General features: G+C 40.8%; 1 protein-coding gene across 1 annotated transcript in view; it reads right to left on the reverse strand.

Annotated features, from left to right (window-relative positions):
• The window catches only part of LOC125456875 (limbic system-associated membrane protein-like), a 1,200,329-nt gene extending 1,180,533 nt beyond the window's left edge, over positions 1-19,796 (reverse strand). Inside the window, exon 1 of the mRNA XM_048540373.2 lies at positions 19,741-19,796. Coding sequence (XP_048396330.1) covers positions 19,741-19,759 — 19 coding nt within the window. The 5' untranslated portion in view covers positions 19,760-19,796. The remainder of the gene's footprint in view (positions 1-19,740) is intronic.
• Positions 19,797-26,957: the final 7,161 nt, after the last annotated feature.

Below are 26,957 nucleotides of genomic sequence, written 5' to 3' on the forward strand. Positions count from 1 at the left end.
CCTCCAGTGGTCCCCAGCATTATAGATACTAATCTTCAACCAATTTCATTCGCTTCACATTCGATCAAGAAGTGGTCGCAGGCATTGCAGGCAAAAGTTCCAGGCCTGGACAAGATTCTGACAGTAGTACTGAAGACTTGTGCTCCAGAACTTATCACTCCTCTAGCCAAGCTGTTCCAGTACAGTTACAACACTGGTATCTATCTAACAAGGTGGAAAATTTCCCAAGTATGTCCTGTATGCAAAAAAAAAACAGGACAAATCCAACCTGGCCAATTAGCACCCCATCAGCCTGCTCTCGATCATTAGTAAAGTGATGGAAGGTGTCAGCAACAGTGCTATCAAGCAGCACCTGCTCAGTGATACCCAGGCTGGGTTCTCTGTGGTTAGAGTCATACCTAACACAGCTGCAGGACATCTCTGCAGGAGTTCCTCATGGGAATTTCCCAGGCCCAAACACCTTCAGCAGCTTCATCAATAACCTTTCTTCCATCATAAGGCCAGAGCAGGTTTGTTCACCGATAATTGCACAATGTTAAGCACCATTCACAACTCCTTAGATACTAACACAGTTTCCAAGCCCAAATACAAAAAATCTGGACAATATCCAGGTATGGGCTGACAAGTGGCAAGTAACATTCACACCACACAAATGCTAGGCTATGACCATCACAAATAGTAGACAATCTAACCACTGCCTCTTGACATTCAATGGCGTTACTGTCACTGAATCCCCCACTGACAACATCATGAGAATTATCATTGATCAGAAACTCAACCAGCCTCACCACAATTGCAACGACCTGCTGTTGTTGCTAGAGGCTAGGAATATGCGGCGAGTAACTCACCTCCTGACTGACTCCCCAAAGCCTGCCCACCATTGACAAGGCACAAGTCAGGAGTGTGGTGGAATGCTTCCCACTTGCCTGGATGAGTCCAGCCCCAACAGCACTCAAGAAGCTTGCCACCATCCAGGACTTGATTGACACTGCATCCACAAGCATCCACTCCCTCCACCACCAATGCCCAGCAGCAGCAGTGTGTACCACCTACAAGATGCACTGCAGAAATTCATGAAAGATCCTCAGACAGTACCTTCCAAACCTACGGCCACTTCCACTGGAAGGACAAAGACAGCAGATAAATGGGAACACCACCACCATCAAGATCTGGCTAATCCACTCACCATTCTGACTTGGAAATTTACCACCATTCGTTCACTTCACTGCGGCCAAATCCTGGAATTCCCTTCCCAATGGCATTGTGGGTCAACCCACAGCAGGTGGACTGCAGCGGTTCAGGAATGCAAAACACCACCATGTTCTCGAGGGCAAATAGGAATGGACAATAAATCCTGACCTGCCAGTGATGCCCACATCTTATAAAATGAATTAATTTAAAAAAGTCTACACTCTTATCAATGGAAAAAAAAGTGTAAATTGGTATAATGCAATAAATATAAAGGCTTTAACAGATCTCATCAGCTTTCTCAAGAGCCCTTCATATACAGTATGCCAAATCTTAGCAGCTGTTTTGTATACATCAAGACACTGTATACAGCACTCTTATGAGCAACTATTTTGATTTTAGTTCGAGAATTGTCTGCTTTTCCAAGTTACTGAGGTAGTGTTCAACAGTTTTGCTAAAGTCACGTTTCTAGATAAACTTTTTTGTCTAAAATATAAGGGGTTGTTCTTTATACGAGGAACATTTATGGAGAAGTTGTAAACACCACTCTACCGTCATTTCACTGTCATAATTGCCATGTCAGAGAGTGACCCTACTATCCTGCCTCCAAAAGTAGCAGAAAAGGAGCCCAAAGTACTTATACTAAATTTTTAACCTACAAATAAATAACCACATACACGGAAACAGTAATTTACATATGCATAATTAATTTATCAAATTAGTCGAAAGCAAGATCCATGTTTACACATTTCTATGACATCACTCAATTTTTTTTTCACAGTAAAGAATACTACTTAGCACAGCACAAGTGCTAAACACATAACAACTTCGGTTTCCCAACAACTCGGTCAACAATATCAGCATGGGTATTCATACCGTCATCATCGGCTATATCAGTCCACAAATAAATCCTACCTCAGTGCCACTGAATGTCTTGGTTATTGCATATTTCTTAGAATGAGTTGAGAATAATAACGTTTTCATTTCATCTCACCCCTCTACAACACATTCAGATCTGATTGCTAACAACAAAGCCCATATACTGCCTCCATTGGTCAATGTTGTCACTCCTTTAATCATCCAGACATTCCACCCTATCTCATCTAACCTGGAAGGTTTGTCTACAGATAGATCCAATGGTTGCAGAAGACCAATTTGACCAGCCAGTATTATGGCAATTTCAGCAGCATTTCATCTGAAGTTACCTTTTGAGTTCTCACAGGTGTCAGGTATAATAATCAAATGATGCAAGATAAAATTCAACGGTCCACTATTATCATGGCCATAGTTTCCTGTAATCCCAAATTCTTCAGATATCTTGAATGGTACAGCTGCTGCACAATTATTAATTTGCTCTGTAAAATAAGTGATTAAATTTGAAATGCAGTATGTATGTACTGTTCTGTCTTGATATTACATTTCTGTATGAGAGGCACCCAGCATACACCGGAGAGGTGGTGGTCTAGAAATACATTGAAAAGTGCAGCTATCAGGAGCTGAATAGCCTCCTTCAAGCTGTAGGGTGGGAAAAAAAAACACAAAAGAACTGTGGATGTCGTAGATCAGAAACAAAAACAGAAATTGTTGGAAAAGCTCAACAGATCAGCTAGCATTTTTGGAGAGAAATCTATTAATATTTTGGGTCCAAAAGATCACTCAACCAGAAACAGAACCTGATTTCTCACCACGGATGCTGTCAGGCCTGCTGAACTTCTTGCAGCAATTTTTCTTTTTGCTTGTTATTTTAGGGTGAGTTTGAGCTCAGTGTCAAGTGAGTGACAAGTACAAAATGTTTGCATTTTTGGCTACAAGATGGGACCTAAGGTATACATATGGGAAATGAAAAATGATTAATTTTTCACGCAAAAGTCTGGGTGAACTTTTCTTGAAATGGAACCTATTATATGTGGTCTTTAAGCAAAATACTGTGATGCTAGAAATCTGATATCAAATAAGCTAGCATGAGAGGAGCTCAGCAGGTCTGGCAGCATCTCTGGAGAGATGTTCTCACACTTGCTGGGTTTCTCTGGAACTCACTGTTTTTAGTTTGTAAAATATCTAGTATTTTTCCACCTTCTAATATCTTCTCACTCCATGCCTGATCAGGTCAGTTGCCTCCAACCTCTCTGATAGTAAAGCCAATGCAAACAACACAATCTGGTAAACAGGTAACTGCATAGTCATTCACAGCTTCACTGACAAACCAAGACAAATCAAAAAGAAAATCAACTTGGACTTTATATGGTACCGTTACTATCACAACGACAACTATGCTAAATTTAATTCAGTATAACTACAAAGGAATGAAGGCAGAATTGGCTGGTGTGCAGTCAGAATGAATTTTGTGGTAAACGTGGATGAGAAATAGTGGCAGACAGTTAAGAAAATTCTTCACGACTTCCAAAGATATATCCCAGTGAGGAAGAAGGCTTCAAAGATGGCAGAAGCCAATCATGGCTAACCAAGGGGGTTAAAGATAGCATCAAATTGTAAGAAAAACATAGTCCAGCATCACAGGTAAATGGTAAACCAGAGGATTGGAAAGGTTTTACAAACCAAAAAACAGGAAAGAAGTAAACTTTGAGGATAAACTAGCAAATAAACTAAAAAATAGCTTCTTAAACATACAAGGAAAAGAGAAGCCAAGGACAATATATAATTAGAGAATGAGGCTGGAGAAGTAACAACAACAAATCCGGAAATAACAGAGGAGTTAAATGCTTTGCATCAAGTAGAAGACTTGGATAATTAATTCTAAATAATCAAGGGACAAAAGTCAGCAAGGAAGTAAATGCAATGACTGACAGCAAAGGAAAAGGGGGAAAAAAAGTGGGAAACTGCTGTAGCTAACGTCCCCTACACTTCAGGGATGCATACAAGAATATTCAAGGAAGAAAATACAGGGATAGTTGGTGCATGGGCAGTAATCTTCCAAAAATCCTTAGATTCCAGCAAAGTACCAGGATTGGAAAACTGTCAGTGCATCATCTTTATTTAAAATGTGAAAAAGAGGGAAAAGAACAGATAACTCCAGCCAGTTGTAACATGTTGGAAGGTGCAGAATATGCGTGAGTCGAGCTGAGGAACCACAGAGGAGAGGAAAGAACACCCTGACTGGAGTTATGCACAGAATTCCCAGCAGTAGTCAGAATGTGGGGAAGAAAATAAATCAGGAGATAGAAATGGCATGTAAGAAAAATGCCAGTACAATAATCAGAGGATCAGTAGAATTGAGCAAAAATCCCCATATTCTATAACACTAGACTAAGACCCTGGACTTTTTGAACATCTAAAATTCAGGACAATAAGCCCAAGTTCAGGCCGCAACAAATACACACACAGCCTGATTTCATTCTGGGACCACTGCTCACGCAAAAATACATTTTTCACCTTGACTCTAAGAGTACAATCAACCAGATCTAACACTCGATACTGAAACTAACTTTAACAGCTAGGGCTAAACAACGCAGACATTATGGAACCTATACAGATACCAGTCATTCAACTTGAATCAATATTCATTCACAGAATAATTAAGTATTCAACTTCAATCAAAATACATTCACACACACTCTTAACTGTTAGGAAGCCAGTTGAACTCAAAGGGAACGCCAGTAACACAATGGCACACACAGATTTGGCACAATAGGATGAGGTCCACAATTAGTATAATTGCAGGCCCTGATCTCATGGGAATTTCAAAACCTCTTGACACAAACCTGTTCTGCACAAGGGGAGCCAACAGCAACTGATCATGACCAACAGACCAGAGAACAAAAAACTTCCACGAGCCAGCAACACCACAAGGGCTCAGATACGGCCCAAGGTGAAAACCTGCTCACAAAACCACCACAAAGTAAGGAAAACCAAATACTGATCCAATAAGTCCAAATACAGCGTCCTACTGTATTAGCAGACTCAACTCAGACTAAAGGCCTACACCATCCGAAGCCGTAATCAAAGGACCAGGTATGACAAACAGGAACAGTAGCTTTACTTCAAAATCACGTTGTCCCCCAGTGATGAGCTTAAACTCCGGATACCCCAAAGTTTCCAAACTAACTAGCAGGGAGGGAAAGGTGCGTGGTAACAGTGCAGAGACACCCAAGGGTCGGAAGTCTGATGGAAGTTTTCTGTGATTAAAACTGCTGTTTAGTTCCGATATAGTGTTTAATCTGTATTCGATTTAATAGCATATTTAATTTTTGTCCTCTATACACTTGTGTCCATTTCACTGTTCATTATACTTGCTAACATTACATTACATATACGTACTAACATTAAATCTTATACTCAATAAACACAGATTCCTTTGCCCTGAACCACCTCTCTGTTGCCTTCTTCATTTCCCATTCCCTGGATAAGTTCCGTGTCTAGAACCAGGGATCTGGGGGTGATTCAAACCACCTAAAAATCAGTAAATTACTGATTTTTAGCAAAACAGTACCCTACAGACCTTGAAGAACTTCAATCTGCAGGTGGACTGGGAAAATCAAGTTGGTAGCAGACCTCAAGAATAAGAAGCTGTGGAAAGTCTACAAGATGTTTTTCTGACCAACTTGTGGTCCAGCACACTGGGAAACAGGCAATTCTTGATTTAGTGTGTGTAATCAGTCTGACTTCATAGATCATAGAATCCCTACAGTGTGGAAACAGGCCTTTTAACCCAACAAATCCACCCTGAACCTCAAAGCATCCCACTCCAGACCCACCCAACTATAACCCACGCAATCTCAACATCCCTGAACACTATGGGCAATTTAGCATGGGCAATCCACCTAGCATGCACATCTTTGGAATGTGGGAGGAAACCCACAAAACAGGGGGAGAATATACAAACTCCACACAGACAGTCGCACGAAGGCGGAATTGAACCCGGGTTCTGGCGCTGTGAGGCAGCAGTGCTAACCACTGAGCCACCGCGCTGCCCAAACTTGATGAGGAGGTTTAAGGTGAAGGAACCTCTGAAGGGGCAGTGACTATAATTTGAAAGAATCCACTCTGCAGTTTGATTTGGAAATCTAAAGCTCAAGGGACTGGAGTCAAAGGTCAGGATTCTCTTTGGGTTAACATGCAGATTCAGGTGGCAGTAAGGAAGCCAAATGAAATGTTAGCATTCATTTGAAGATGGCTACAACACAAGAGCAGGGATAGACTGCTAAGGTATAAGATTCAGGTCGGTTCACATTTGGAATGTTGAGCACAGTTTTGGGCCTCACATCCAAGGAAGGAATTTCTGGCATTGGACAAGATCAAGAGGACATGTACAAGAATGATCCTGGGATGAAGGGCTTGTCATAAGGAGTGATGAATGAAGATTCTAGAGCTGTACATCAAGTTTAGAAGGATGAGGAAGGATCTGACTGAAACTTACAGAAAACAGAGGCCTGGAGAGCGTTGATGTGGAGAAGATGTTTCCATGGGTAGGAGAGACTTGGCACCCATGGCACAGCCTCTGAATGAAGGGACAAACCTTTAGAATCGTGCTGAGGAGGAATTTCTTCAGCCAGAGCATGGCTAATCTGTGAAACTCACTACCGCAGAGGGCTTGTCTTAAGGGAATTTAAGACAGATCTAGATACGTTCTTGACTGGTCAGGGGTCAAGGTTTATCAGGAGACGGCAGGAGAACGGGGTGACAAAATATATCAACCATGATCGAATGGCAGACCAGAGATGATGGACGTAAATCTTATGCTCTATGACCTAGTTGGTTTGACATCTTCTTTGGGAAAACTTAAGTTTATTGTAAAGGATTATTATTAAGAACAGCAGAGAATTTAGGAATGCCTCATGTAATTAAACAGAGTCAGCAAAGCTACATGAGGGGGAAGTAAATTTATTAGAATTCTTTTAGGGGGTAATATGCAGCACTTATAATTGGAAAGCAATAAGTGCAATATACTTGGATTTTCAAAAGGCACTTGATCACACACTACACATTAGGCTACTTAATAAAATAAGAGCCTTTGGTATTGGAAGAAGTACTTTAGCACAGATAAAGGAATGGTTGAGAAGACAGTGTTGGGATAAGAGGAGTACTTCGGGATGGCAATGGAGTACCACACTGATTAGTGTTGGGGCCTGAATTATTTACAACATGTATTCATGATTCAGATGAGAAACATGAGTATGCTGTGGTGAAGATTGCAGATTACACCAAAATAGACGGAAGATCAAGTAGTGAGGATGACACAATGTCTACGAAGGGATTAGAGTCTGGTTAAGGCAAAAAGAAAACCTGCAATACAGTGTATAAATTGGGGAAATTTGAGGTTATTCATACTGGCAGGAAGAATAGAGGATTTGAATACTGCTTAAAATGGCGAAATACTGCATAAAATTGCAGGACGAAAGGATTCTGTGGTGAGGGTCCACACATATAAAGTCAGCCGACAAGATCAATAGGTAATAGAGAAGGCATATGGAATGTCGGTCTTTATTTCAAAGGGAATGGAGTACAAAAATTGGTCAACACTTCCTAAAGCCGATTAAGGCACGAGTTATATTATACCTAAATACAATAAAAGGTGTGCCGTCTTATCTATAAAAAGGTTATTAATTAAATTAGACATAATCTGGCCAAGGTCCAGTAAGTGGGTTTTGAGAAGATTTGTAGCTCAGGTTGAGGTTCTGGATGAGAGTTTGCTCGCTGAGCTGGAAGGTTAGTTTTCAGACGTTTCGTCACTATTCTAGGTAACATCATCAGTGAGCCTCCGACGAAGTGCTGGTGTTATGTCCCGTTTTCTATTTATCTGGTTAGGTTTCCTTGGGTTGGTGATGTCATTTCCTGTTCTTTTTCTCAGAGGATGGTAGATTGGCTCCAAATCGATGTGTTTGTTGATGGAGTTCCGGTTGGAATGCCATGCTTCTAGGAATTCTTGTGCGTGTCTCTGTTTGACTTGTCCTAGGATGGATGTGTTGTCCCAATCAAAGTGGTGTCCTTCCTCATCTGTATGCAAGGATACCAGTGATAGTGGGCCATGTCGTTTTGTGGCTAGTTGATGTTCATGTATCCTGGTGGCTAGCTTTCTGCCTGTTTGTCCAATGTAGTGTTTGTCACAGTTCTTGCAAGGTATTTTGTAGATGACGTTCGTTTTATTTGTTGTCTGTATCGGGTCTTATAAGTTCATTAGCTGCTGTTTTAGTGTGTTGGTGGGTTTGTGGGCTACCATGATGCCAAGAGGCCTGAGTAGTCTGGCAGTCATTTCTGAAATGTCTTTGATGTAGGGGAGAGTGGTTATGGTTTCTGGGCCCGTTTTGTCTGTTTGTTTGGGTTTGTTGCTGAGAAATCGGTGGACTGTGTTCATTGGGTACCCGTTCTTTTTGAATACGCTGTATAGGTGATTTTCTTCTGCTCTTCGCAGTTCCTCTGTGCTGCAACTGTTAATGAAAGCCAAAACACCATATGCTTTCTTAACCACCTTATCCACCCAGGTGGCAACTTTGAGGGAGCTCTGCACTTGAACACCAAGATCCCGCTGTTCCTCCACACTGCCGAGAATCCTACCTTTAATCCTATATTCAGCATTTAAGTTCGATCTTACAAAATGCATCACTTCACATTTATCCAGGTTGAACTCCATCTGCCATTTCTCAGCCCAGCTCTGCATTCTGTCAATGTCTCGCTGAAGCCTGCCATAGCCCTCGATACTATCAACGGCACCTCCAACCTTTGTGCCATCAGCAAACATACTAACCCACCCCTCAACCTCCTCACCCAAGTCATTTATAAGAACTACAGAGAGGAGAGGCCCAAGAACAGAGCCCTGCGGAACACCACTCAGCACTGACCTCAGGCAGAATACTTACCATCTACAACCACTCTCTGCCTCCTGTCAGCCAATCAATTCTGAATCCAGACAGCCAAATCACCCTGTATCCCATACCTCCTGACTTTATGAATGAGCCTGCCGTGGGGAACCTTATCAAATGCCTTGCTGAAGTCCATGTACACCACATCCACTGCTCGACCCTCGTCAACCTGTCTCGTGACTTCCTCAAAGAACTCAATAAGATTTGTAAGGCATGACCTGCCCGTCATAAAGCCATGCTGACTTCCTTTAATCACGCTATGCTTTTCCAAATAGTCATAAATCCTATCCCTCAGAATTCTTTCCAAAACCTTGCTGACCACTAACGTAAGACTGACTGGTCTGTAATTTCCAGGGATTTCTCTATTCCCTTTCTTGAAAAGAGGAACAACATTTGCCTCCCTCCAATATTCCAGTACGACTCCCGTGGAGAGTGAGGAAGCAAAGATCTTCGCCAGCGGCTTAGCAACCTCCTTTCTTGCTTCCCGGAGCAACCTAGGATAAATCTGGGGACTTATCAATCTTAATGTTTGCCAAAATTTCCAGCACATCAACTTCCTCAATCTTGATCTATTCAAGCCTGTTTTCCTGCTCCTCAAAGTTCTCATTCACAACAAGGTCCCTTTCCTTAGTGAAAACGAAAGCAAAAAACTCTTTTAGGGCTTCCCCTACCTGCTCAGACTACACGCACAATTCCCTACGCTATCCCTGATTGGCCCTACCTTCTCCCTGATCATTCTCTTATTCCTCACGTATGAGTAAAATGCCTTCGGGTTCTCCCTAATCCTTCCTGCCAAGCTTTTTTCGTGCCCCCTCCTGGCCCTCCTCAGTCCACTTTTGAGCTCCTTCCAAGCACGCCTGTAATCCTCTAAAGCTGTGCTAGACCCTTGCTTCTTCCACCTTACCTATGCTGCCTTTTTCTTTTTGACAAGAAGCACCTCTGTACCCGTCATCCAAGGCTCCTTAATCTTGCCCCTTCTTACCTGTCTCAGAGGAACAAATTTATACATCACTCGCAACAACTGCTCCTTAAACAGCCTCCACATGTCTGCTGTGCCCTTTCTGTGGAACAATTGCTCCCAATCTGTACTTCCCAACTCCTGTCTGATAGCATCATAGTTTCCTTTACCCCAGTTAAATATCTTCCCCTGGTAACTGCTCCTTTCCCTTTCCATGGCTGTGGTAAATGTGAGGCTGTGGTGGTCACTGTCGCCAAAGTGTTCTCCTACCACGAGATCTGACACCTGTCCTGGCTCATTGCCGAGCACCAAATCCAAAACGGCCTCTCCCCTCATCAGCCTGTCCACATACTGAGTCAGGAAACCCTCCTGAACACACCTGACAAAAACGGCATTCAAACCATCTGCACTAAGGAGGTTCCAATCAATATTGGGAAAGTTGAAGTCACCCATAACAACAACCCTGCTACATTTGCACTTTTCAACAATCTGCTGGTCAATGAGTTCTTCGATCTCCCTACTGCTATTTGTGGGTCTGTAGAAAACCCCCAGCGAGGTGACTGCTCCCTTGCTGTTCCTAACTTCCACCCATACTGACTCAGTCGATAAACCTTCCTCGGCAACCTCAGCCCATACCACCTCAGTAGACGAGTCCTCATCAAAAGTTTTTTCAGCCACCGTTACAATGTCCTTGACCAACAAAGCCACACCTCCCCCTCTTTTACCACCTTCCCTGACCTTAATGAAAGATCTAAACCCTGGAACCTGCAACATCCATTCCTGACCCTGCTCTATCCGTGTCTCCGAAATGACCACAACATGGAAGTCCCAGGTACCTATCCAAGCTGCAAGCTCACATACCTTCTTCCAGATACTCCTGGCATTAAAGTAGACACACCTCAACCCAGCTTGCTGTCTGCCAGCACACTCCTGTGATGAGAGGTCCTGACCATGTCGTCCCTACACTCATCCTCCTGTGTACTAGGACTACACCTCAGTTTCCCATCCCCCTTCTGAGCTAGTTTAAATCCACCCGAATAGCACTAGCAAATTGCCCACCCAGGATATTAGTGCCCCTCTGGTTCAAGTGGAGGCCGTCCTGTTTGTAGAGGTCCCACCTTCCACAGAATGAGCCCCAATTGTCCATGTACCTGAAGCCCTCCCTCTTGCACCATCACTGCAGCCACGTGTTCAGCTAAAATCTCTCCCTGTTCTTTGCCTCGCTATCACGTGGCACGGGTAACAAACCAGAGATAACCACTCTGTTTGTTCTAGCTCTCAGCTTCCACCCTCGCTCCCTGAAATCCTGCCTGACAGCCCTCTCCCTCTTTCTACCTCTGTCGTTGGTGCCTCTGTGGACCACGACTTGGGGATGGTCACCCTCTCCCTTCAGGACCCCAAAGACATGATCTGAGACATTACAGACCCTGGCACCTGGGAGGCAACACACCAGCCATGAGTCTCTTTCGTTCCCGGCAAATCTTCTATCAGTCCCTCTAACTATTGAGTCCCCGAAGACTATCACTCTCTTCCTATCCTCCCCTTCTGTGTAAGAGGGACAGACTCTATGCCGGAGACCTGTACCCTCTTGCATGCCCCTGGTAAGTCGTCCCCCGCAACAGTATCCAAATCTTCTCCTCTGTCTTCTTGTCCCATCTCCAAACTACTTCACAACAACATTTTCAAACCAAATTTAACATCAGGATATTTCGAAAGACAGTGTCAGAAGTCCAAATGCTTTGTCAAAGAGGTACATGTAATTTCTATTATAAAGGAGGAAAGAGTTAGTGAGATGCAAAGATTGAAGGAAATATGTTGTTTATCAAGGGAACATCCATAAAATGTTATCTAACAAACAAACAAACAGTCTTTAATGACAGAGTGAGACATGGATTACTGGGATTTTTACAAACATCTTCAAGCTGTTCCGTTTCCATCTTTCAGATTACTTGTTCAAGTACTGCAATTTTTTCTGAAGTTACTATGTGGAACCTTTTGGCTTAAAGACATCTTCTATGTTTTATATGTTCAATGCAATCTCAGAAACTACAATACTTATAAGCATAGCATACACATGTGTATGGAAATAGAAATGAACAATGAATATGAGTGTAGAAACAACAAACTTATGGCCTTTGTAAGATGACAATCCATGAATCATTGCTCACAATGATTAGAATATTTAATTTCAAATCCAATTTTATCAGACAAACATTGAGGGGGAATTGAAGATTGTATTTTCTGTAAAAATGCATTTTACATTGATATCACCATACACATCAACTTGCTACAAGGGATTGGCATGTGTAGATTGTGCCGCTCTTATGATTTAAACATAAGTGAATTGTTGTGTGATTCACCCTCTCCTCCATGATCCTGTCTACGATGCATATAAGCACTATTCCATGTTTCAGAAAATGGTCAGACTATTTGTCTTGTTTAAATAGGTGAGGGATCACTGACCAAACCTTGGCTTTTATGTTTGTGTTAAATCTCACCACATTTTAAGGCTCACTGATCCTTTCACATTTTTTTCATAATTTATGACACAGTACAGTTGGGTTAAACATTTTGCTTGTTTAACTCAAAATAATTTAACATCTAACATAGTGTCTAATTTTTAGCTCAATATCCCACTGGTATAGACAAATGATAAATGTAAGTTGCAATACGCTTGTTAAATATAATGTCTGTCAATGATAAAGCAGGTTAGAATGGCTCGCCTTGGCATTCATGTTTTGGTGTGGTCTGAGGGGTTCCTAAACTTTTGTTGGGCAGCCAATATCACAATGCATGATGGGCATGTCGGAAAAACAGCCCAGGCGCCCAAAAGGAATGAAACCTAACATCTGGTTCTCCTTGTTGCTTTATCATTACACCTGTCTTTAAACTAGTTGCTAAATGTAAGACCTACACCTTATTAATTATGAGACTCTTCTGACTGGGTCAACGTTGGTTTAAAAAAACACCACTGTACTAGACCCAGAAGGCTCTTAAGCTTCCAATGTTTGAAGAGGGTGCTGGCAGCAATGTTCATCACAAGTAACTCATACACCATTAAGAGTTGGTATGCCCAGATGAAAGTTATTGAGGGGTTAGGGAGTTGGGGGATGTGGGGGGAATGTGGGCAGGAGTGTGAGACCCCACCACCAAAAAGATATTTCCCTCCACACCCTGTCTGTTTTCCACAGAGGCCACTCATTCCGCAACTCCCTCGTCAGTTCCATATTCACCAGCAACTTCTCCACCACACATGGTGCGTTTGCCCGCAACCGCAGATGGGGATACACCCCCACCCTCTACCCTCTTTGCCCTCCCACCCAACATACACACACACACACACACACACACACACACACACACACACACACACACACACACACACACACACACACACACACACACACACACACACCCCTCCAGGCAAGGCCCCAAACAATACTTCCAAATCCAGAGATTCACCTGAACTTCATCCACTGATGCCAATGCGGCCTCCTCTATATCGCGGAGACCAAACACAGACTCAGGGACCGGGTCATGGAGCACCTGTGCTCTGCATGCACCAACCAACCCAACCTTCTGGCTGCCATCCACTTATCCACTTTAACTCTCTCGCCGCTACCCACTCCCCCCCCACCCCTGCCATCCACCCCCACCACCCCCCTCACTCTCCCGGTGACATGTCCATCCTCGACCTCCTCCACTGTCGGAGTGAGGCCAAAATATAAAACGGAGGAACAACACATCATATTTTGCCTTGGGAGCTGACAGCCCATTGGCCTGGATATTGACGTCACCGGCTTCAAATTCTCTCCACCCCCAACTGCTCCAACCTCCCCACTGACCAAACACAATAACACTTTACTACATCCACCTATCTCCATCCCACCTAGCCTCCCCCAGCCCAACCCATCCCTCTACCCGTCCACAGTCCTGACAGAGGGTTTCAGCCCCAAATGTTGACTTCCCTCCTCCTCGGTTTCTGTCTGACCTACTGTGCTTGTCCAGTTCCACATTTATTGAATTATTCACCCTGTTCCACCCACGCATGTTCAGAATGGGCCCAATCTAATTTAGTCCACAAAACATTATTCAGTCTGTTACTGATCACATCCCCAACCTGAAGCTGGAAGAGGTGCATTGTTATATTTTAATTAACATTCTTTATGCTGTCAGTTCAGCCAGAAACTCATAGTAATGGCAGGGCCAACCATGTTATATACCGCACCTCCAGCAAATGGACAGGTTCAAAGCAGGGGCTGATTCAAGGAATTTCCAGGCAATGGATCAAAATGTGAATATTGGTCATCATGGACCATTTTTTGCTGAGAGATTCTGGGGGGAAACCTTCAATCTGAAACTAATGGTAACTCAACATATTAAGACATGGCTTCATCAATAAAGAAATCATCAGATTGGTGCCTGCGACTCATGGCTTCACCACAAACTGCTGTGGACCCACCAACACCCATGGCTAGCAATGAATGGAATCAGTTACTGTCTGTGTGGAGTTTGCACATTCTCCTCATGTCCGCAATGTTTTTCCTCTGGGTGTTCTGGTTTCCTCCCACAGTACAAAGATGTGCAGGCTAGGTGGATCAGCTGTGGGAAATGCAGGGTTACAGGGATATGGTAGATCTGGGTAGGATGCTCTTTGAAGAGTTGGTGTGGACTCGAAGGACCGAATGGCCTACTTTCACACTGTAGATATTCAATTTTATGCATCTCAAGAAGGAGGAATATACACAAAAGAATTTGAAAGTCTCAGATCTAACTGACTAAAGCCTCTTTGTTGAATCTGAAATACATAAACATTTGTGACTAATCTTGCAATATTTGCTAGAAACTTTGAGCGAACAATTTGAGCATGCTGATTATTCTACATGGAAAATCTCATTAACAAAAAGCACACTTTGCAAAAATGGGACTTTGCTGGCAGCAAAGAAACGATAATATATGTACGACAGAAATTCCAGAAGGATTTTAATTGAAACAGATTTTGAATCAATGTGAAATTTCAAAAACTTTGATTCATAGGAGTACAAAATATTTGGTTTGAATACTTGATTGAACAGCCATTTTGCAAAGGATTCAGCCAAGATGGCTGCAAGAAGAAATGAACACCAAACAAAAAATGCAACCTAGCATGTAAGTGTTGGTTTACTGAAAATTCAATGTAATTCAGACCATTTTTTCCCTTACAGGCCCGTTGTTTATCAGACAACAAATTAGTAATATATATTATACACAGAATTGAGCATGTGGTGTAAATAAACATATATACACAATATTGCCAATGACTCCTGTGTGCACCTGCATTTATTGACGATCAAGTCTCTCCCGACAGCAACATTATACCAATCAGTATAATCTTGATAATTTGGTAGGAGAAGGAACATCTTGTGGTGCAGTGATAGTGTTCCTACTTCTGAGTCAGAACGCCCGAGTTCAATTCCCAACAGTTCCAGACATGTCCCACGTCATTTATGAACCACTTGATTAAAAAATAATGATAAAACAACTCAGACACTGAATAACAGAACAGTAGATGTTTATAATTCAGAAACAGGCCAGTACTCCAGCATAAATGTCCAATTTGAAAATTGTAAACTTCACCTCACTGTGCCACACTCTCTCAGAACTTTGTATCTCCTCTTCAAATAATTTTCAATAATTCCCAAGGACCTCTGTGCAATAATATTGTCTCACATTTTCCCCTCATGCTATGGCATCAAATATTACTTCATAATGTCACTTTCCTAACCCTGGTCTCATCGTGGCTAATCCATAATTAATGTTGTCCTTTTCCCTGATGTTCTTCTCAACGTGTAGTATGAATTTTTGGGCACATCACTTCATCTGTAAACTAATGCTTTTCAGAAATGTGACAATTTATATGGTTATATTCCATATCACAAATAAAACAAGATGATGACGATTTCTATCTTTTCAATTATCTTACATTTGTGGGGAACCAAGTTTTCAAACCCTATGTCTCTCTATCAAACAACATATACCTTTCAGTGCATAGAGGTTGAAAGAAATAGGAGCATCAGTTGGCTATTTGATCATTTCAGCCTGTTCCAATAAGATCAATTGTGACCAAATTTCACTCAACTAGTTACTCCCTTAATCCTCAATGGCATCACTCAAGAAACTGCCAAACTCAGTCTGCAGTACTTAAATGGCTCAGCCTCCTGAACTCTCTGGAATTCTAAAGATTTCCAAAAAATAACCATCCTGAAGGGGAAAAATGAAATCTCTTCTTCCTCAAAATTCACGCCACCTTATTTTTAAACATATGCATGTAGACACAGACACGTTTCCCTCCATCCTTACCATCTTGCAATCTCATAAGATGTCTCTCATTCTTTTATATTTCAAATACTTTAAGGCCAAATCTGCTCAACTATTTCAGCATAAATCAAACCTTTCATCCAAGAATCAGGCAAGTGAATCTTCTCTGGAGATTTGAATACAGGTGTGTTCTTCAGAGGCACAAAAAAAGTACACAGCAATCTCGAAGTGATCCCAACCACTGTTCTATACAGTTTTTGCAAGAGTTTCATACTTTTATACTCCATCCCTTGTAAAATAATATCGCCTCAATATATATTACCTCAATTTAATCTGAATGAAATTGCATCAGTTACTTGCCTGTCTGATCTGTTCATCCATTCATGGATTTTTCTTTCCTCAATTTTGACAAATTTAAGAATTTTCTTCAAGTTATTTATATTGTTACAAACATTTTTGGACATGGATGTAATACCTGCACTTCACCAGTCACCTCACATGGATGCATAACATAAAATAGCGGATACAATATTTAAGGGTATGCAGAAACAAAGGGACCCAGGTATGATCACTGAAGGTGGCAGGAAAGGTGGAGACAATATTCCAGACTTTATTAATGGGGCATAGAATATAAGAGCAAGGAAGTTACTCTGAGTTACACAAAATACTTATTAGAACACACTGTTGTATATAGCTCATGGCACCACACAAAACAAAGAACACTGAATCCAAGAAAGAGCACAGAAAAGATCGACAAGAATGGTTCCAGGAATGAGAAACTTCAGTCATGACAATAGACTACAGAGGTTGGGACTATTCTCCTTCAAGAGAGGGATGCTAAGGGTAGATCTGACAGAAGTTTTTAAAATCAAGAGAAGTCAGGATAGAACACATTTCTACTCAGGAAAGACAGGAGACCGAGAGCGCTCAGGCTTAACGTGATTTGCAAACCAAATATGATTTGAGAGAAGTTTTTTTCACAAAATGAATTATTTCAGTTCAAAATGTACTGCCTCAATGTATAGCTGCGGCAGAGTCAATTGAGGTACTGAAGGGAAAATTTATTGGAATATTAGAATATTAAGAATGAGTAGTGTTACTGGAAAAAAGGCAGGCAAAGGCACTCAATCATAAAGTTCATTGGAGATACTGTGCATATACGACAGACTAAATGGACTCCGCACTGAAATGACTGTATCTGTCACTAGTACTTATTGAGTGACTTCGAAAAACTAAACAAATGCTAAAACAACAGCATTCCCTTCATCTGTGCATTGTTCTCTGTACTGAATTTAAAGTTTCCTGTTTGGTCAAGAGAATAGTGAGTGGCATTGTTTAAACAAAAATGGAATTCTCCCAGTAGTTTGGTCAACAATCTGCTATCACTAACTTACAAAAATGGATAAGCTGATTGTGTGATGGCACACAAGTGAGCCTTTGCATTCGCATACACTAAAACAATTACCACACCTCAAAAAAATTAAGTCTTATAGCTTAATATAATGAATATTCCCCGACTGTGAACTGTACATAGACAAATACTGCCAATGGCTCATTCTACATGAAGTATCAATAATCTAAGTATCACCACAAAAATCCACCTATGTTTTGCATGTTCCTTTTTTTTCTATAAGGTATGTCTATCATTTTTGCTCACTCTCCAAATTAGCTCGTAAATCTGTTATCGGATTTAACATCTGATAATGTGATCAGATTTTCTGCTGATAACATTATTTCCATCATTCATGAAACAATCACTTAGAGTCAACAGTAGGTGCTGTATTCATCATAATTTAAAATATGTTATTGGGATGTAGGCTATACTGTCAAGACAATATTAATTGTGTATCTGGAGGCCCAGAGTTAAACCAGAGTTACATTTTGACTAGGCTGGGGTAGCATTAGTGACATTAGATGACAATTGCCTCACAAATAAGAGCTGCTTGACAGTACAAGCCCAGGATTCACTCAAATTACTCTCTACAATCTTGGTTATCAGCAGAGATCATCTCACACCATCTTCAAACTTCACAATGATACCCGTGGCTGACTTTGACATTACGAAATCATCTTGTTCAGCCATCAGAAGAAATGCTGCAGAAGAATTTCATCTGACTCATTAAATTAAAAGGATACATTCCCATCATATCTGGCAGATCGTAGGATGCCAGTCATCTTGATTTTTCAATGGTACAAGAGTGGATTTTTAGACTAATCACAAGCTGTACATCATCTCAAGTCTGTGTTGAACTACCAGAACACACAGCAACATGAATTTCCTTATAGTTAAGCCACCATGTTGAAAATGAACGTAGGCCTTGGGTTTCAGAAGTTCACCCAAAATAGACCCAAAGCAAAGAAAACAGATTGTCCTTGCGCTTTCTCTACAACATTAGAATAAGAAATTCTCAATTTCCTATATGCGTCCTGTCTCCAGATTTTAAAATGTTCAGTAAAAATCAGATATTAGTGATGTGTTTTGTTGCACAACACTAAACACTAAATTCTAACAACTGCAGGAAGAGATGTAATCATGAATCAGCAAGTCATGGAAAGGTTAACGATGCAGGGATCAGACAGTTCATACAATACCAGAAACATTCACAGATATCCTATCAAAATGTGCCCTGCGGCGCAAATTTCAGTTTCTTATTTATGTTGATAATGTTGAACACCCTGCGAGTAGGCAAAGCATCATTAAATAATAATGATTCACAAAATCCTTATGCCTGGTGATACTTTTACCTCCTTCTCAGTGCTGCAAGATGGACATTTTTCCCATGCATCTGCCAACAGTAATAAGCTCAATTTGTACTGCTGAACAGCAGCAATGCCAAGTAACCCTGTCACCGACTTCCCTGTTTCAGAAGTGGAGTCATTCTTGTACTTTATGTTTTTTGTTGCATGCCAGCAATGTAACAGAAGCAAAAGGTAACTCTGAAACATTCTATTCTCGGGTTGTTATTTATTATTCAGTACTCAATTTTTACCTTTGTTACTTACTTTTCAGTGCTGCTACAAAATAGGTTCAGAATATGCATAGACTTGATGCACGAGCAGAGTCTGCTTGGAGCTTCAACTCAGGTTGATGTGAACAAGGATTTATGCATCAGAATAATATGGAGACCAAATAAAACTATTTCACTTGCGAACTTTAGTTGCCACGGAAGAAACAATCTGCTCAGTCACCCTAATCTTGAACTATATATATCCAGATCTCATGAATCACGATCCTCATAAAACCAGTGACTAAGTCCAATGACTGCTTCCTCATAGATGCCTGGTGACCGTGCAATTTTTGCACTCAAATGCAGTCTGTTAGTCTGTCCACAACCAGGACATTCTTCTTTGATGAAATCATTAACGAAAGCAAGGCCACAAACCCAACTGATAGGACAAAATAGTCACACAGTATCAAAATGCAACATGCACACAATTACCAGTAAAGCGACAAGCATGATGCATTGATTCCTTACCACTTACCACCAAAAAGCAACATCATCCATACTTCAATCTTGCCATATTCTTCAGTAGATTGCATGAAGTAACAAACCAAAATGAACTTACCTAGAAGAAAAACAAAAAAAATACTGTAAAATTTTATAGTTAAAACATTCAGTTTACAAATTGAAAAAAAAAGTATCTGAAACTTCTAATTTCACCAATGAAAACGGTCAATTAGCCTGTTTTAGTCTCGTGTTTTAAGAGATGCCTGCAGCTGATATTTATTGCTGCTTCTTTCTCTTTTACTTCAGGTAGGGCATTCTTTGATAGGCTAATTACCACCAGTGTGGCTACTTTAAAGGTCTATGCATGGCTGTCAGCCTGTCAATATCATAGAATTAACTTAGTGACCTGTGCCGAAAAGCCAAATACTTGAGTCACAATAAGCAGTTTATCACATAATACTAAGATAACAAGTTACATTAGCATAAGACTGGTTAACAAAGAGACCTTGAGATACCAAGGTGTACAGCTGGATGAACACAGCAGGCCAAGCAGCATCAGAGGAGCAGGAAGGCTGACATTTTGAGCCTAGACCCTTCTTCAGAAATGACAAAAAGACCTTGACTACTTCAGTTGGGAAAAGAAGCCAGTCAAACGGTCAGGGCAGACAGGAACAAAGCAGAGAATCTGGCAGGGCAGATAAATTAAACTGCATTTATTTCAGTGCAAAAGGCCTAACAGATAAGGCAGATGAACTCAGGGCATGGTTGGGAACATGGGACTAGGATATCTTCGTGAATACAGAAATGTGGTTCAGGGATAGACAGAACTGGAAGCCTAATGTTCCAGGATATGGATGCTATAGGAAAGATAGAAAGGGGTGAGGGCAAGGGAAGACAGGGAATAGAGTTTTTGATTAGGAATAACATTGCAGCTGTGCTCAGGGAGGATGTTGCTGGAGTATAACCAGGGAAATTATTTGGATGGAACTGAGAAATAAGAAAGGGATGATCACCTTATTGGGATTGTTCTGTAAGCTCCCAATAGTCTCAGGAAATAGAGAAACAAATTTGTAAAGAGATCTCAGTTATCTGTAAGAATAGTACAGTAATAGAGTCGTTATGGTCGGGGATTTTTAACTTTCCAAACATAGACTGGAATTGCCCCAGTGCTAAGGGTTTGGATGGAGAGGAATTTGATAAGTGTGTACAAGAAACATTTCTGATTCAGTATGTAGATGCACCTACTACAGAAGGAGCAAAACTTGACCTATTCATAGGAAATAAGGCAGGGCAGGTAACTGACTTGTGAGTGGGGGTGCACTTTGGGGCCAGTGATCATAATTCTATTTGTTTCAAAATAGATCTAAAAGTTAAATTTCTGAACTAGAGGAAGGCCAATTTTGATAGTATTTATCAATAGTTTTCAAGAAGTTGATTGGGGCAGATACTTACAAATAAAAAAAGGATGGCTGGAAAGTGGGGAGCCTTCAAAAATGAGATAATGAGAGTCCAGAGACGAAATGTTCCTGTTACATTTAAGGGCAAGGCTAGAAGTTGTAGGGAATGCTTGACGACCAGACAAATTGAGGTTTTGGTCAAGTCAAGAAGCATGCGTCAAGTGTAGGCAGCAGGGGTCAAGTGAATCCCTATAAGAGCAGAAAAACAATAGGAGCATTTTTAAGAGAGAAGTCATGAGGGCAAAATGGGACACAAGATAACTTTGACAAATAGGGTTAAGGAGAATCCAAAGGGATTCTATAAATACTTTAAGAACAAAGGAGTGTGGTCGACAGCAAGCTGGTTACCTCAGTGTACAACAGGGTCTTGATCAGATCGGCCAATGGGCTAGCAGAGGCCGATAGAGTTTAATTTAGATACATTTGAGGTGCTACATTTTGGAAAGGTAAATCAGGGCAGGAGTTAGACACTTTAGAGCCTGGGAAGTGTTGCTGAACAAAGAGACCTTGGAGTGGAGATTTGTGATTCCTTGAAAGTGGAGACGCAGGTAGACAGGGTAGTGAAGGCAGCAGTTTGGCATACTTGCCTTTATTGGTCAGTGCATTAAGTATAGAAGTTGGGAGGTCATGTTGCATTCAATTCTGGTCTCCCTGGACTAGGAGGAATGTCATGAAACTTGAAAAGATTCAGAAAAGATTTACAAGAATGTTGTCAGGACTGGAAGGTTCGAGCTTTTGGGAGAAGCTGAATAGGCTGGGGCTATTTTCCCTTGAATGTCAGAGGCTGAGGGGTGACCTTATAGAAATTGGAAATGATTTACAAAATCATAAAAAGGGCATGGATAGGGTGAATAGCCAAGGTCTTTTCCCTAGGGAAAGAGAATCCAAAACCAGATGGCAGAGGTTTAAGGTGAGAGGAGAAAGATTTAAAAAGGTTCCTAAAGGGCAACTTTTTCACACAGAGGATGGTGCATATATAGAATGAGCTGCCAGAGGATGTGGAGGAGGCTGGTATAATTACATTTAAAAGGCATCCGGATAGGAAAGGTTGAGAGAGATATGGGCCAGATGCTGACAAATGGGACGAGATTAATTTAGAATGTCTGGACAAGTTGGACCAAAAGGGCCTGTTTCCATGCTGTATAGCTCTATGACTCCAGATGGATGCTACATGGCTGCAGTACACACAACTAGTTAACATAAAACTCATGAGCTCTCTCAACACCTTCCTCCCCAGACACTACCTCAGCAGGTGGAGTTATCCAAATCCTGTAAATTAACCCTTTGAGATCAACTACCTGTTAAAATTACAAAGAATCTCATGTTTTATGTCCCAACAGGGCAAAGAAAAAACATGAGTCAATATTACAGATTTACATCTTTTTAAATACCAAATTATACAATTAAAAAATACTGTCGGAGAAAGTTGCACTATTAGTGATGAAATGCTTGTTATGTATTTTCTCATAAATTGTAGTTTTAATTACTTGTCCAAATATTTCACTTCAGGTTAAGAAACTAAGAACAGGGCCAGCAGAACTCAATAAATTAAACAAATTTAAGTTGCAACAAAACAAAGTTCATGCAAAACATCTATAAATTTGAAATGGGGGGATTCAAACATCCACAGACTTGCATTATTCGTCAGTGCTGATTATTACAGCAGCAACTGTGTTGTGTGGGCTTGCAGGAAAATAAATTAAAGAATAACGTTGTTTCTTACCCACAACTGTGTACAACTGCAACCCAAAGAAAATTTACATTACAACTATTTTCATTGAAATACCAGTGAATATTTTACACACCAAATTCTCATCAGGAAGCAGAACTTGCTGCAGGTCAGAGTTTAGTCTACAGATTGCTGATATTTCTCCAACTGACGTCTTTGGGAATACATTTGCCCGATGGAGAACATGAAATCACCTCTCTCAGGTAAAATTATTTTTAGCTACTGTTCTTTTACCGTACCTTGAGTGACACAAAACCAGAATCAAAAATTTTATTTTAAACTTTATTTACATATTCTCTAATAACCCCCTTTGATATCTAAAACATAAATTTGGTCACAGATTGCAGTAAAATTTATTACTGCAACAGCACATCATACATGCACCCACTGAAACTCGGGCTTAAATTCATTTCGGAGATGGGGGGGCGAACTGCTATATATCAAATTTTATGTATTAACAGATAATTATGTATTAACAGATCATGTGAATGAATGGATTTCTCCCTCCTTAAACAGCAGTATTTCATAGTACCTGAAGACAAGTGGAAGCCAGTGGAAATAGTTTATCGTTATATACGCTGTATGTTGTTAATATCTTGAAGACTTCAATCAGTTAACAGCTCTCGAGATTGTGCTTCAAAAGATTGAGGGCCATGTCCTATTACAGGTACAGTTTGAGATTTACTCATTAATTTCATTTTTCAGCTTTGGCCCATAATTCTAGAGACTATGGTAACACAAGTGAATACCTAAATACTGTTTAAATGTTACAAGCTATTCTGACTCAATCACCCTTTCAAGCAGTGGGATCCAGACTCCCGTCCACACTCAGCACTAAACAAAAGCTCAACTTTTCTTATCCCTTTCCCACTTAACTTAAATCTATGCCCAATGGTCATTGCCCCCTCCACCAATGGAAAAAGTGCCTTCCCAACCATTCTGTCTACGCTTACCGTAATCTAATACATCTCTAATGTGTCTCTTGTGAACCTTTCCTATTTCAAGTTCAGCAATGCCAGCCGACTGAATCTTTCTTCAAAGCTCAGACCCTCCAGTCCAGGCAGCATCTTGGTAAATGTTGTCTTCATCTTCGCTGGTGCAGTCACCTTCTTCCATGATTATCAATACCAGAACAGCGCACTATCCTCCATTTGCGGCCTAACCAGTATTTTATACAGTTTCAGTGTAATCTTCTTGCTGCTGTATTCTACATCTGGTCTTTTACAGCCAAGTATCTCACATGCATTCTTAACCATCTTATCTGTCAGCCCTACTACCTCTACAGACCTACAAAAATGCACACCAAAGTCCCACCGATATTCAGTACTTTGCAGGGTCCAACTATTCATGATGTAATCCCTTGCCTTGTTTGTCCTGCTCAAACACATTTGTATCCTTACAATGCGATGGGTTGAATTTCATTTGCCACAGCTCAGTCCACCTGACTTGTCTGTCAGTAACTTTCCACCATTCTCCTTATATTTACCACCTGATCAATTTTTTTTTGGAAAATCCACGAATTTCTTTACCTGACTCCCTACACTTGAATCCGAATTGTTCATGTACCCCACAAACTGAGAAGGGAAAAGCATTTAGCCTGCAGAATCCAGCTGAAGAATTAGCCCTGAAATCACTTTGGGTCTGACAAGATATATCTTTGGTGTCATGATGTCTTCATACACAATAAATTAATGCTGTAGTTTTCATCAATTGTTAAGGGTTATGCAGTACTCCATAAGCTTTAGCACTCAGCTGGGAAAATTCGTATCCAAATATTTAAGAATAACTTTTTTATAGCAGCACAAATGTTTTAAGAGTGTTATCTCCACCAATCTCAGTTCCAGAAAATATAAAAGAATTTTGAAATTACATGACAGGCCAATGGCCTCCACTGTGCTAAGGTCATTCTGTCAAAGTATCTCCTCCCAGATAAATGTACGATATGGACAATAACACAAACTTGTAAATGCTTTGTCTGTCAGAATGCACAACATTCAAAACATTTGACTGCATAAAAATCAGTTAAATGGAAACATAGGAACAGGAGTAGCTCATTCAACCCCTTGAACCGGTCTCATTATTCAATGATATCATGGTTGATCTGTGGCCTCACTGCACAAACATGCCTTCGGCCCATTTTCCTTATTATCCCTTTGCTGAACAAAAAACTGCCCTCTTCCAGATTTACAATTAACAACTGATCCAGCTTTGACCGTCATTCATAGAAGAGAGTTCACAGATCAGCCACAGTTTGTGGAACTGCTTCTGAACATCTCTCCTGAACATCCTGGCCCTAATTCTCAGACCATATCCATAGCTCTAAAATCCCCAGCCAGTGGAAATAGTTTATCGTTATATACGCTGTATGTTGTTAATATCTTGAAGACTTCAATCAGTTAACTTTCTAAGTTCGAGAAAAAATAGGCCCCGTTTGTATAATGTATCCTCAAGATTCAACCCCTAAAGTACAGCTATCATTCTTGTTAACCTACTTATACTCTTGCAAAGGTGAATGTATCCTTCCCAAGGTATGGTGCCCAGACCTGCTTACAGTGCTGTAAGTGGGGTCTAACCAGGGCTTGTTTTTATAACTGCAACCTAACCTCTGCATCCTTGTACACAAGTCGTTCAGATGGAATGGGCAGTATTCAACTTGATTTGTTGCTATTTTCTTACCTATTTGTGACATTTTAAAGATCAACATAGCTCAACCATCACCCCCACCCACCGCCCCAAGTCTTTTTGGACATCCACTGTTTTTAACTTCATGCCAGCTACAAATTGCCCTGTTCTTTTTTGGCCCATAATGAATAATCTCATACTTGCTTACATTGAAATCCATCTGTCATAATTTTGCCCATTCACTTAATCCATCAATATCTCTTTGCAGCTTTAGACTACCATTTACAGAGTCTACAATGCTGTCTAACTTTGTGTCATCAGCAAATTTGGATATATGACCTTTCCATGCCATTGTCTAATTTGTAAATAAATAATGTCAATAACTGAGACCCTAGCACACCTGTGATACTCCACTGGTCACATCTTGCCTACACTTTACCCTGACATTTTGATGACTGCCACTTGACCAATTTCCCAGCCACGTCAGCAATTTGTCCTGAATTCCATAGGCTTCTCCCTTCTCTAACAGGCTTTTATGTGGGACTTTATCAACTACCTTCCTGAAGTCCAAAATGGTACTTGTTGCCTTTCTTGACATGCAAAGCTGGCGGTGAGCTGACTTCTTGAACTACAAGTGCCCATGAAGCAATGCTCATTTCATAGTGCTGTTTCACTGAGGATTGACCCATCGGCGATGCAGGTATGGTGATATCTTTCCAAGTTTGGGTGGTATATGGCTTGCAGAGCAAATTGGAACACCTGTTACAACCGTCTTTCTTGCACAACAAAAGTATAATAAATAGCAGCAGGAGCAGATCATATGTCCCCAGAGTTTGTTATGCAACATGATCTTGGCTGTCTTTAACTTAATCTTAGCCAAACCTTCTCCCCTCCTTCACCCAAACTACACTCGTTCTCTCAGGGAACTGAGATAGATCCATTCCAGCAATGATGAAATATCTACAACCTTCTGTGGCAGAGAATTGTAAAGATTCACAACCATCTAAATAGATAATTAATTATATTAGCTTTTATTTTGTCCTTGTACTTTAGTCTATTTGAGTAAAAGATGCCATTTTTCCTCAAAATTGCTTGCTATACCTGCAACATAACACTTTCATATTCCTTATTTGAGTACATACAAAATATTGAGCAATTGCATTGAAATAAAATCTCACTTTTGAAAATAGTTTTGTTCTTAACAGCAAAGTGAATACCTTCGCATTTCACCCACATTATATGCCATGTGCCAATTTGATGTCGACTCATTTAACCTGTTTATATTTCTTTTTAACTTTCGCAACTTATACTCCAACATAGGTGTGCACTTGTAGCAACATTGGATACATTTGTCTCAGTATCTTTGTCCACATCATTTATATCGTTCATAAATAACAAATTCCTAGCTCTGAGCATTGCTGAGGTGCCTTAGCTGGAGTCTGT

This window comes from Stegostoma tigrinum, chromosome 12 (genome assembly GCF_030684315.1).
Source record: "Stegostoma tigrinum isolate sSteTig4 chromosome 12, sSteTig4.hap1, whole genome shotgun sequence".
Classification (NCBI taxonomy): Eukaryota; Metazoa; Chordata; class Chondrichthyes; order Orectolobiformes; family Stegostomatidae; genus Stegostoma; species Stegostoma tigrinum.